Source organism: Chiloscyllium plagiosum, unplaced genomic scaffold, assembly GCF_037043375.1.
Source record: "Chiloscyllium plagiosum isolate Xiang-an unplaced genomic scaffold, Cpla_swu_hap1 HiC_scaffold_18, whole genome shotgun sequence".
Classification (NCBI taxonomy): domain Eukaryota; kingdom Metazoa; phylum Chordata; class Chondrichthyes; order Orectolobiformes; family Hemiscylliidae; genus Chiloscyllium; species Chiloscyllium plagiosum.
This window is the reverse complement of record NW_028270156.1, coordinates 48,676,548-48,689,224: the sequence shown is the minus strand read 5'-3', so window position 1 is coordinate 48,689,224 and position 12,677 is coordinate 48,676,548. Positions and strand designations below refer to the sequence as shown.

The 12,677-nt window shown below is 41.0% G+C and overlaps 1 protein-coding gene across 1 annotated transcript in view; it reads right to left on the bottom strand.

The window, feature by feature from the left end:
* The window catches only part of otog (otogelin), a 223,796-nt gene that overhangs the window by 99,141 nt on the left and 111,978 nt on the right, over positions 1-12,677 (bottom strand). Inside the window, exons 29-31 of the mRNA XM_043706414.2 lie at positions 10,598-10,714; positions 3,416-3,572; positions 965-991 (exon numbers count right to left, since the gene is read on the bottom strand). Coding sequence (XP_043562349.2) covers positions 965-991; positions 3,416-3,572; positions 10,598-10,714 — 301 coding nt within the window. The remainder of the gene's footprint in view (positions 1-964; positions 992-3,415; positions 3,573-10,597; positions 10,715-12,677) is intronic.

Genomic DNA, 12,677 nt, shown 5'->3' with positions numbered 1-12,677 from the left:
CAAGTAATGGAAATAGAATATGTAACTAGAGTGGGTGTAAATGGTAGGATCCCAAGGTCTACCATCCAAAAACAATGACAAGAAAATAAGAAACAAATAAGAGAACAAATCAAACCAATAAAGGAAAAATAAACAGGGGCAGAGGTTACAATCTAAAATTGTTGATATTAATATTGAGTCCATAAGACTGTGGAGTGCCTAGTTGAAAGATAAGATACTGCTCCTTTATGTTTGATTGGAATGTTACATACAGCTAAAATGAAGAGTAAAGAGAACTAAACTGACTGCTAAATTGAAACTCAGCGTCACATGTGCAAACTGAATGGAAGTACTTTGCAAAGTAATTATCTAGTTCCTTACAATGAGCCACACTGAGCAGCAGGTACAGCTAAGGATTCTCTCCTGCATGGATAAAAAGGGTCCTTGTACTTATTTTATTTCCTGCACTTCAACTTTTATTATTTCTTCTCCTTGCCAGAAGCATCCACCCCATCAACTTGCATAATCAGAGGATCATCCTCCACCATTTAACTTTGCCAATTGAATCATGAAGCTATTACTCAGCACATCTTCCCCTCATCCTTTCAGAATTCCAAAGGAACTGTTCCTTTTTCAATAGCCTAGTCCATTTCTCAGTCAAGGCTAACACCTCTACCCATTCTAAGGCATCTTTCCATGCAACTGAAAATGATGAAATGCCTACCTGACATTTTCACCTTCGAGACTCCAAACACGCCTTTCAGGTGAAACAACAATTTACTAGGTCTTTTGTTAATTTGTTTCTGTATGTATTCCTATTTACACATGTGCTTTCCTCTACATTCAGGAGGCTAAACACAGCTATTTCAAAGTTAATAGTAATTATTTGTTCATCAGGTTGGAGGATATCTCCAACATGAACAGTAGTTCTTGTAGATGAAAGGAACACAGCTGTTGGTTCACAAATTACAAAGTTGAATCTCACCTTTATTGTAATATTCACAATCGTAGGCTGAAAGGAAGAAAAAGAACAAATCACAAATTGAATCACTGCAGAGACTACACATTATTTCAAAGCTGTATTTGTTATGTCCCAATAAGCAAAATGTTTAAAGATCCCAATGCTACTCTGACAGTTACTGACAAAGGTATGTAGGAGAGTGAGTAGGTTGGCAGGTAATTGTGAACTGTGTTATGGTGCCAGGTGAGTAAAGTGGCATGTAAGTAGGTGAGGAGTTTGAGTAGCAGATAGGTGGGTGAGGGAGTAGGTTAGTAATTCAATGTGTCATGTGGTAGGATGTGGCAGGTGAGTGAGTAAGGCAGTAGGGTGGAAGGTGAGTGAATGAGGGATTAGCATGGAAAGTAAGTAAGTGAGGGATTAGGGTGGGAGGTGAGTGAGTGAGTGAGTGAGGGATTAGGGTGAGAAGTGAGTGAGGGATTAGGGTGAGAAGTGAGTGAGGGATTAGGGTGGGAAGTGAGTGAGGAATTAGGGTGGGAGGTGAGTGAAGGTTTAGGGTGGGAGGTGAGTGAGGGATTAGGATTGGAGGTGAGTGAGTGAGGGATTAGGGTGGGAAGTGAGTGAGGGTGGGAAGTGAGTGAGGGAGGGAGCGTAGTGGGATATGAAGGATTAGGGTGGGAGGTGAGGGAGGGAGGAGGTATGGTGGGAGGTGACAGTGATGGATTAGGGTGGGAGGTGAATGAGGGAGGAGGTAGGGTGGGAAGTGAGTAAATGAGGGGTAGGATGGGAAGTGAGTGAGGGAGTACTGTAGGAGGTGGGTGGTAAGGGGTAAGGTGACAGATTATTGAAGGAATAGGGTGATCAAGTATTGGGGAAGGTGGTCGTGTCTGATGGGGGAGGGCAATGTGATTGATTGGGGGGGTTTGGAAAGTTTATGAGAGTGATGGGATCAAATTTTATAGTTGGCCAAACGTTAGAGCAGATTTTAATCCTCTAAATGTTCCTAGTTAACCAGTAAGTTATGTCAGTCTAAACTCTTGAAAATCTCCAACTTTAACCCAAGAATTGGATTTTTTTTTGGAGATGTCAGTTCACTGACCATTGGAAGTTTAAATATCCCCAGCAATTATCACCTAGACAGTGAAACAGGACTCCCAAGAGATTCTGATGCTCATTTTTCAGGGCACATCCATCTCCATGGTTGAGTGATCCAAAAATCCAGGCCAATATTATAAAATAATTTTTGCATGTTTCTCTCCATCCATGAATTATCTCAAGCTGTGACAAGTTGATTAATTGCTCCCAAGTTTCAACCAATATTCCCTGATTGATTGCTAGGAAGAAGCAGGCTACGATAACTACCTCTTTATTTTTTATATGAAAGTATCTGATCACCACTCAGAATTTCACAAAGAAGGCTGGAGTGCAGCTTTATTTGTTCATCATGCAAATGAAACGTGTACCTGGCATATACATGTACAAAATTCAAACTAACACACCACTGAATAATCCTGCTTATAGATGATGTTTCAGTGGCAAAAAATAACATTAATATAGCAGAGGTTTTAAAAGGAATTGCAGTAAACATTTATGTTCAATACGATATAAATTTCTGGTACTGACTGAAATTATTTTACCATAATACAATTACACTTAAAGTAATTAAATTGTGACAATGAATGCCCCATTAATCTATTTTGGGATGGAACCAAAATGAAATCTTATCATTTATGATGAGTTGATGAGTTCAAGTATAGTTTCCCTGCTACTTATTGCTTGCATCAATGGAAGAGAGATAAACTCCATGAATTCTATTAACATGTCCTGGGTCCCATCAGCCCGGACCAAATGTAGGTTCTCTGCTTGTGCAGGAGAATAGAGGGATCACAGCGGTGATTTGGGGCCATCACCTAATTATTGACTCTGACTGGCGCATCCAAGATGGCAGGTAACCCTCAGACTTATGAATGCCATTGACACAGGTTGCTACTGCTGAGTCTCTTAGAGCAAGGAAAGGACTGACATATACAACAGTTATATGTCAAGGCCAAGCAAGTAGGCCTCAACTGTTGGAGGGGTTTACTGACTCCTGGTGACGCAGAGCCACCATTGCTACAAGTGGACGATCCGTCCTTGGCACATAGGGTCTTGAGAACAGAAGCTACAACTCCCCCCTCCCCCCCACCACCACCCCAACAACCCCACCAGACTGGTAAAATTCAGACCAATCTATCAAATGTTATCTCTGTGAGAAGTATAAAAAGCCATTAACACTTTCCCATTGCTCCTCCAAAAAGCGCCACAGTCACAAACAGCATGCTGCAAAAGCTAGGAGGAAATGGAATCCACAGGTTCCAGGTTTCCAATTAAATATCTCTTCACTAAAGGGGCAATGATGCCCAGAGGCACTGGGTCCCAGAGCACTAATTTTCAGGTGGCTAAAGAAAATCAAAAATCCTCGATGGATACTTTACTTACGGCAAATTGTGGGGGTTCTCCAATCAATTGCAACTCCATGTTGACAACACATGTGAGAGTATGCTAACACACTGGTGCAGAAGCACTCACAGTCTCCACCAAGATTACACGCACAAGTATCTGTCAAGCAGTTGGCATAAAACCAGGTGACATCAACCTGAATAATTTAAAAGAAACAAATCATAAAACACAAAGGATTTGGACCTTTACAAAGTAAGTTATTAAATAAGAATGGAAAGCCAGCCAATACAATAATGCCAATTTGTCAAACAATTTTGATAACTTGCAGAGGTGCAAAACACTGGGGGCTGTGGATACAGGGACCCAGGCCTGCAGTCATTAATAACTTCTCACTGTGATCCAGACTGAACAGGCACAGCTTCATAACTGAAATAGCAACTTTTAAAAATAAATTAAACCATCACTGTTGACTGTTCCAAACATTTTCTTTCCCTCACATCCAGGCATTCACAAAACTGTCCCAAGGTCAATATTTGGAGCAGTGGCAAGCTTGGGAAAGACAGAGCTGCTCTCCCAATCACAGAACCTGTCTCTTCCACCTTTGCACTGCTCTCCCAATAATCTGCAGCAATAGACGGGTGAGCAGTCACCAACAGAAGAGCTGTTCCTCACTACTCCCCCCTGCAGTCATTGACCAGAGAGGAATCCAAGGCAGAATTGCCATTCTGTGGATCTCCCAGCAAACGGCAGCAGAGTTCCAGGAGAAAATGTGCTCTAGTCCCTCAAGAACTAAACCTTTTTCTGATTTGTATTACTGAATACAAGCTAATGAGAGGTATTTTAAAGAACTTAGCTCCAACTATTAGGATAAAAGTATTTTATTTAATCACAACTGTAAATAGCTCTAAATAAAATTAGTGTGGATAGGTTCAACGCAGTGCTTAGTGGATATAGCATATCCACACATAATTGGTAGATTTCACAAAACAGTAAAGAACATAGGCATCTAATGGTTCAGGCACATAATTCTTTGAAGTTTGCTTCACATATAGACAGGGTGGTTTAAAAAGGCATTTGGCACGCTTGCCTTCATTGCTCTGTCCTTTGAGTCTAGGAGTTGGGAAGTCATGTTGAGGTTGTACAGGACATTGGTGAGGCCTCTTCTGGAGTATTGTGTCCAGTTCTGGTTGCCCATTTATAGGAAGGATATTATTAAGTTGGAGAGGGTCAAAAAGAAATTTATCAGAATATTGCTGGGTATGGAAGGTTTGAGTTATAAAGAAAGGCTGGAACTTTTTTCACTGGACCTTATAGAAGTTTACAATATAATGAGGGGTATAGATAGAGTTAATGGTAGTTGTCTTTTCCCTAGGATGGGGGATTTCAAAACTAGGGGGCATATTTTTAAGGTAAGAAGAGGAAGATTTAAAAAGCGACATGAGGGGCAAATCTTTTACACAGAAGTGGTTCGCTTGTGGAATAAACCCCCCAATGAGGTGGTGAGTGTGGGTATAAATACAATGTTTAAAAGACATTTGGATAAGTACATGAATAGGAAAGATTTGGAGGGATTTGGGCTAGGAACAGACAGGTGGGACTAGTTTAGTTTGGGATTATGTTCAGCATGGACTGCTTAGACCGAAGAGCCCGTTCCCCTGCTGTACAACTTTACGCTTCTATTTCTGGTAAGTGGAGCAAAGCCATAAGACCATAACACATGACAACAGAAATTAGGCCATTTAGCCCATCGAGACTACTCCACCATTCAATATTGGCTGAAGAGTTTCTAAACCCCATTCTCCCACTTTCTCCTCGTAACCCTTAATATCCTTGACAATTAAGAACCTATCTATCTTCATCTTAAATATACTCAATGGCCTGGCCTCCACTGTCTTGTGACAATGAATTCCATAGATTCACCATTCTCTGACTGAAGAAGTTTCTCCTTATCTCCATTCTAAAAGGTCTTCCCTTTACTCAAGCACTGAGCCCTCGGGTCTTAGTCTCTCCACCAATGGGAACACCTTCCCAACATCCACTCTGTCCAGGCCATTCAGTATTCTGTAAGTTTCAATTAGATCTCCCCTCATCCTTCTAAATTCCATCGAGTACAGACCCAGAGTCCTCAAACGTTCCTCATACATTAAGCTTTTCATTACTAGGACCATTCTTGTGAAGCTCCTCTGAACATGCTCCAGGCCCAGTTCATCTTTCTTGAGATATGGGGCCTAAAACTGTGCACAATACTCCAAATGTGGTTTGTGCGCTAAAGGATGGTTTTCTGAATATAGGGTTGAAGTGCAGCCTATTGGGAGTTTTTGCCTCACCTCTGAAGCAGTAATCCTGCTCAGGGAGCACATGATGCTGACATAACTTGCATGAGGCGGAAGATACCAATTAATTGTGATCCTTCATTTTATTTAAGTAACTTAGCTGCTGATAAGGGAAGTGATCATTTTAAAACAAAAAGCTGCACTCAGTCTCTAAGCTTTGTCATTTGAGCATATTTTGTGAAAATTTCAGGCTTAGTCAGTGATACCTGCATCCCATGAACTACTAAAGGAAATGCAGCAGAATTTCAACCTGGCCATGTTTCGCAGCTCTTACCATTTATAACAGCTTCTTCTCGAAATGCCAGAAAAGTAATTTCTTTGGAAGTGTTAAAATAGTGCACTTGTCAACAAAAAAATTGCTCTGTTGATAACAGTACTCAATGCTTTTAATTGTTTTATTGAGCGAGGGATATATTTGTTCCTTTGGTCTTTGAGTCTGTAGAAAACCACATAAGCTGACTGCCATTTGCTTTTCAAATTGCATTGCCATCTCACAGTAAAGGCGGAGGAAAATAGTTCACTGATAGAGAGCTTTCTTCCTGGTGAGGCAAACCTGTCTCATTCAGGACACCTTACAGAATGCTAGAATCTCACTTAAATCGGATGAGCAGATTTGTTCATCTTTATCCAAGTAAATTGCATCTCTAGCTTATCAAAACACTTTGTACACATATGAGGGTGAGCATGGACTTGGTCAAGGGTATAAAGCAGTAGGAATAGTTTTAAACCTTCCATTATACTGCATGCTGGACATTAACTTCTAATGAAGTAAGTGGGATTAAAGTCTCTCCAACCGGCACAAATTGTTTTCACTGAGAGTCGTCCCTATCACAGGGAATGATGGTAATTATCATTTCAGAAAGAACCAAGCTATGAGAAGATGCAATGACAAAACTAAACAGGTGCACAGGTAAGTTGTCAACAAACCTATTGTACTGAAATTATTACAATAATATGTTTCATTTGAAGGTTAGACAAAATTACAGCTGCCGAAGGAACTAAAGTTCAGATCAGGAACTCCACCACACCATCAGAGAAACTGCATTTCAGTTCACACTTAACACTGCTCAACATATAACTGGTCACTGTTTTACCAGTATTGCTGTAGGGAAGTCTTCCAATATCCAGTACCTTTGTAATCTGAGGTGGTTCAGATCATGGAAATAGTTGTGCACTGTACGAATCTATATTTATTAGCATCATCATTAGGCAGTATAGGGTCCACACATGGGCAGAAGTACAGCACCAAGCTGGAACAACAGTGGTGTTGGCTGAAATATCACAGTGCAGGGTGGAGAGAGAGGAAAGGGGGCAAACAAATACAGAGACAGACTGGATGTGAGTCACTGGGGATTATCTTTAAATATTTTGTTGTATAAATTGGAGCTCCAAGTCCTGTTCCAATCCATTCCAGGGTCCAACAAATAAAAATCTGACAATACACTTTATTTTCATTCTGGGACTTTCCCCGTTGAAGTATCAATAAGAAGTGTGGCAGTAAACCCTGATCTTTTTCATAATAAACAAACCAAGTAATAGAATGTGCTTTAGTTTGAGTCAGGATGCAGTGGAAAATTAATGAAAATTGCATTCTTGTGAGCACAGTTCTGTGATATCACTAGTGCAATCGGCACATGCAGAAGCAGTGGTGACCACAGCCATTCTGCTGTTGGCAGCAGCCATTCTAGTTTGAAACTAGGTCCATTGGTGCCATTCCCACTGCTTCAGTCTGTTGCATATATGCTTTTTCCTTTAAGAGATTTACCTTTAATGCCTCCAGGTGCAATACAAGACTGCATTTCCACCTACCAGTGGAGGTCTAATGGTACAGTGATAAGTGTCCCTACTTCTGAGCCACAAGGCTTGAATTCAAGACCCACCTGCTCCAAAGTTATATCATAACATCAATGAACGGGTTGATTGGAAAATCCAGCTACAAGTCATTCTGACTGGAAGTGAGCAGACAACTTGCCTGGAACTCAGTTGCTCTTGTGTGATGTTTGTTCCGAATTGAAATATGTCCCATTGTTTGAAATAAACTAAGGCGAGTAGTTGATCAGTCCTTGAGGTGTGACTGATTTTTAAACCAGGCTGCTATTTACTGATGAGATCCAATGGACATGTGCAAAGTGCTGCGTTTGGTACAATGGATAAACATGTTAATGAGTGAGTCTGAGAAAACTGTGTTATCTTCAGTGCAGTGTTATAGATAGCAAATGAAGTATTTTATGTCAAATTTAATGTTAAGGCACAAAGCTGTTAAAACTTGTAATCTGGTTTAGTGAATGGTCATGGTGAGATTATCCATAGGGGATAAACAAACTAACACTGCTTGACGCCATTGCTGCTTTTAATGCTCTGTCTGTGATCGTAGCAAATGATATTTGGAACTGGATACCAACAATAGGAGGTATCATTTTGCTAGGACCTGTCTGTGATTCATTTGACAAATCAAAGGAATAGAATTAACATTTGAGCGAGAAGGGGTAATGTCTGTGTGTGCACAAGTGGGAGCAGAGGGATGAGAAGAAACCTGGAAACAGGAGAAGCACAGGGCCCATAACTCCTCTCTCCTGTTTTGTTTACAGTTTCCATGTATCTAAAAGACTATTACCCAAAAAATCACACAGCTGTCATGTCTGTGTTAATAGATATAAGATTATGATTATCTTTAATAAGTCTACCTTTTATAGCATGTCCTTAGCTATCTGTCAAAACTTCTATGGCATTGATGTCCTTCTCAGTTAGCTTTGACCATCAAGCTAATATTGTCAATGCTTTCTCAAACAGCTGCCTTTTACACTTCATAAGTATATGGGCAGCATGATAGCTCAGTGGTTAACACTGCAGCCTCACCACGCTAGGGAACTGGGTTTGATTCCACCCTCGGGTGACTGTGTGTGGAGTTTGCACATTCTCCCTGCGTCTGTGTGGGTTTCCTCCAGGTGCTCCGGTTTCTTCCCACAGTCCAAAGATGTGCAGGTTAGGTGGATTGACTGTGCTAAATTGACCACAATATGCAGGCTATGCAGATAAGCCATGGGAAATTAAGGGTTACAGGGAGATAGACGAGGATGGGGGGGGGGGGGGGGGTGCACAGTGGGTCTGGATGGGGTGTTCTTTGGAAGATCAGTATGAGCTGAATGAGCTGCTTCCACAATTCTGTAACCCCCAATTATAATTCTTTGTTCAAAATCCCACCTATGTATCCTTCCATTCTTGTTAACAACTATTCAATATAGAACCTCAGTTATCGCAGATGTCCAATGAATAGTTATCATCTACCTGCTTCATGATCATCCATCATTTACATTCTATGCTTGAATTAGGTTCAGTTTTTATCTTCACCACCACCAAACCATCTATGCAATCCCCAGCTTTAACAAAATCCTCACCAAAATCACCAATGATACCTTGTTACTGTGAACGTATTGCCTTATTCCTCAATAAACAATCTCTTAACAATATACATACATTACAACTTACCTCTGTGGCCCATTGGGTGCAATTTAATATCTTCCTGACCACCTAAGCCAGGTTTAGAGCTGGTGTGGGCATTTTACGGGTAAGGAGAATGTGGATTAAGTCTTCTACCCGATTAAGTCTGGGACCATCCCTCCCAATGCCATTTGAGACCCTTAAGTAGGCAATGAATTCCCAATTTATTGCCTCATCTCTAGTGGAAAGGGAAGATGTCACCTTTGAGACCCTAAAAAGCAAACAGTCCATGTTGAACCCTTGTTCAAAGAGACTCCAGACCACTCCCACTCAAAACAATTCCCATCCTCTCACTCACCTCTTGGAGTCTCCTATTTATCCTGGACCTCTGTGGGATGCATTTCAGGAGCTGTAACTACTGCAGGTGGCACTGAAATGTTGGAGGCCTTAGATTAAACAGCAGTTCTATGAGATGGGAGATCCTACATGCAAGACTGCTTAATCCCAAGAAAGTCCTAACACTGTCCACTTAAATGTTCGATCAGCATTTAATACCCATAGGCTTTTCTCAGCATAGGTGGCACGGGACCTGTCAATTCTTACATTGGCTGATGAAAACTCCATTGGAATCATTAAATTCTGCCCAACATTTCCAGATCGAAAATCCTGGTTACTCTTATTTTATACATGAGAAACCAACTTTATGGCTTTTCCGTGCACTAGATCAGAAATGGACACCATATTCCAGGTCTAACCAGAACATTGTAAAGTTTACTCATAATTGTGTCTCTTTGGTTTATTTCATTAAACTTTTATTGCTGTTCATTGGGTGGATAGCCCAGTCTTGATTTTGGTTAATTCTCTCGGAGGTGCAATGGAATCAAACAGGCAGCAAACAATGACAGAGTAAATCAATTAACTATAATCTGAATAACTGAGCAATTTATATTGAGTTTCAAACTGAAGCACATACCAAAAGAAAGGAGGTGAACAACAAATTGGAGCTGACCTTTCTAAGGACCTGATCTTTTTAAGGACCTGGCCTTTCTAAGTCTCAAATGAGGAAACATGGAAATTGTTTCTGCTGGTCCCCGAATACCCAAAGTCAACAAAAAGTAAAACATGTTTCGTCAAGTAGCATTGAGCAACGAGCAGATAAATAAAAGGAAAGCTGAGCTGTCCAAAATAATCAACAAAATGAGACAGTGCTGTTACTAAGGATTCCTGGTCACGTTTCCCAATTTTATTAGAGTTAAATTACCTGGGAAAAACAGCAATAGTAGAAATGCTGGAATGACGTGAATAGAGAAAAAAAAAGTATTTTTCCTATGATCACTCCCATTGTACAAGATACAAGACCAGTGTTGGTGAGATGGATCACAAAGGAAAAGGAAAAAGCCTAATATTTGAGTCAGTACATGTGACAACAATAAATCAATCACTCACTCACCACCAGGTGGCAGGGCTCGAACACCCCAGACAATAATATGCCACATTCCTTCTTTGCAAATGGCTCCCGAAGTGGGTTCACACTGCATGGATTACGGATATCAGGGCTACTCGCACACTAGGAAAAGTTAAATAGCCTTTCAGAAGTTTGTTAATAATCAAAACAGGATGTACTTGCTGTATGCTTTAAACTGGATTAGAACACAACTTTATGAAGGAAACACTGTCAAACTTATGTGATGGAATTTTCCCCTCCAAGCAATGGTCAAGTTTAATGGCAGGCGAGTTAATTTAATTTGGGGACAGTCAAAAAACCAGATTCTTGCTGTTCAATTACACTGTCACAACTAAGCACTCCCTCCTTCACATTCACAGGATGTGGGCATTGTTGGGTTGGTCAAGTATTTATTGCCCATCGCTAATTGCTCAGAGAGCAGTTAGGAGTCAACCACATTACTATGGATCTGGAGTCACATAGAGGCCAGACTGGGTAAGGAAAGCAATGTCCTTCCCTAAAGGCTATTGCCTCCTCTCTGAAACCATATTTCAACTGACGTTCACTATAGGCCGAAAATAGTTTTAATATTCGGTGCAGCTAACTGGGTGGATAGAGATGAATAAGAATGGAGCTAATTCACCCTTCCTTACTTGTGTGTAATAACTTCTGTGCAATTCCAAGATCAAATGTTTCAGCAATGGAAAGAAAAACCGAGTTGGGAAGAGAAGGCATTTTTGAATATACTTGTCCCCATGCAGTTAGTGGATAAATAGAATAATGCAAGGTAAACTCTGTTGATACAGATCTGGCTCCAAGGTAGAACACAGAGGGTGGTGGTGGAGGCCTCTGACCAGTGGAGTGCCACAAGGATCAGTGCTGGGTCCACTACTTTTCATCATTTATAAAAATGATTTGAATGTGAGCATAAGAGGTATAGTTAGTAAGTTTGCTGATGACATCAAAATTGGAGGTGTAGTGGACAGCGAAGAAGGTTACCTCAGATTACAACGGGATCTTGATCAAATGGGCCAATGGGCTGAGAAGTGGCGAATGGACTTTAATTTAGATAAATGTGAGGTGGTGCATTTTGGGAAAGCAAATCTTACAAGGACTTATATGTTTAATGGTAAGCTCCTAAGAACTGTTGCTGATCAAAAAGAATTTGGAGTACAGGTTCATAGCTCCTCGAAAGTGGAGTCACAGGTAGATAGGATAGTGAAGAAGGTGTTTGGTATGCTTTCCTTTATTGGTCAGAGTATTGAGTACAGGAGTTGGGAGATCATGTTGCGGCTGTACAGGACATTGGTTAGGCCACTGTTGGAATATTGTGTGCAATTCTGGTCTCCTTCCTATCGGAAAGATGTTGTGAAACTTGAAAGCGTTCAGAAAAATTTACAAGGATGTTGCCAGGGTTGGAGGATTTGAGCTTTAGTGAGGGGTTGAATAGGCTGGGGCTGTTTTCCCTGGAGCATTGGAGGCTGAGGTGTGACCTTACAGAGGTTTATAAAATCATGAGGGGCATGGATAGGATAAGTAGACAAAGTCTTTTCCCTGAGGTGGGGGGAGTCCAGAACTACAGGGTGAGAGGGGCTTAGGGTGAGAGGGGAAAAATATAAAACAGACCCAAGGGGCAACGTTTTCACTATGTGTATGGAATGAGCTGCCAAAGGAAGTGGTGGAGGCTAGTACAATTGCAACATTTAAAAGGCATCTGGATGGGTATGTGAATAGGAAGGGTTTGGAGGTATGTGGGTCAGGTGCTGACAGGTGGGACTAGATTGGGTTGGGATATCCAGTCAGCATGGACGGGTTGCACCGAAGGGTCTGTTTCCATGCTATACATCTCTAAGACTCTATGATCAAAAAAGGACAGTGTCCACTAGCCTATGTTGAAGACCTGGGAGGTGTGAAGGGGAGGTAATGTACTGCAGTTGTGGTTGCAGAAGATGTCTTTAAGAAATGTTTCTTTTGAAAAAGCTGTGTTTTTATTTCTATGGGTTCTTACATTGCCAACAAATAACACCTGCAGAATTCATTCTCCTATGAATGTTAGCCCATAGTTAGTATTCCCAACAGAATTAAT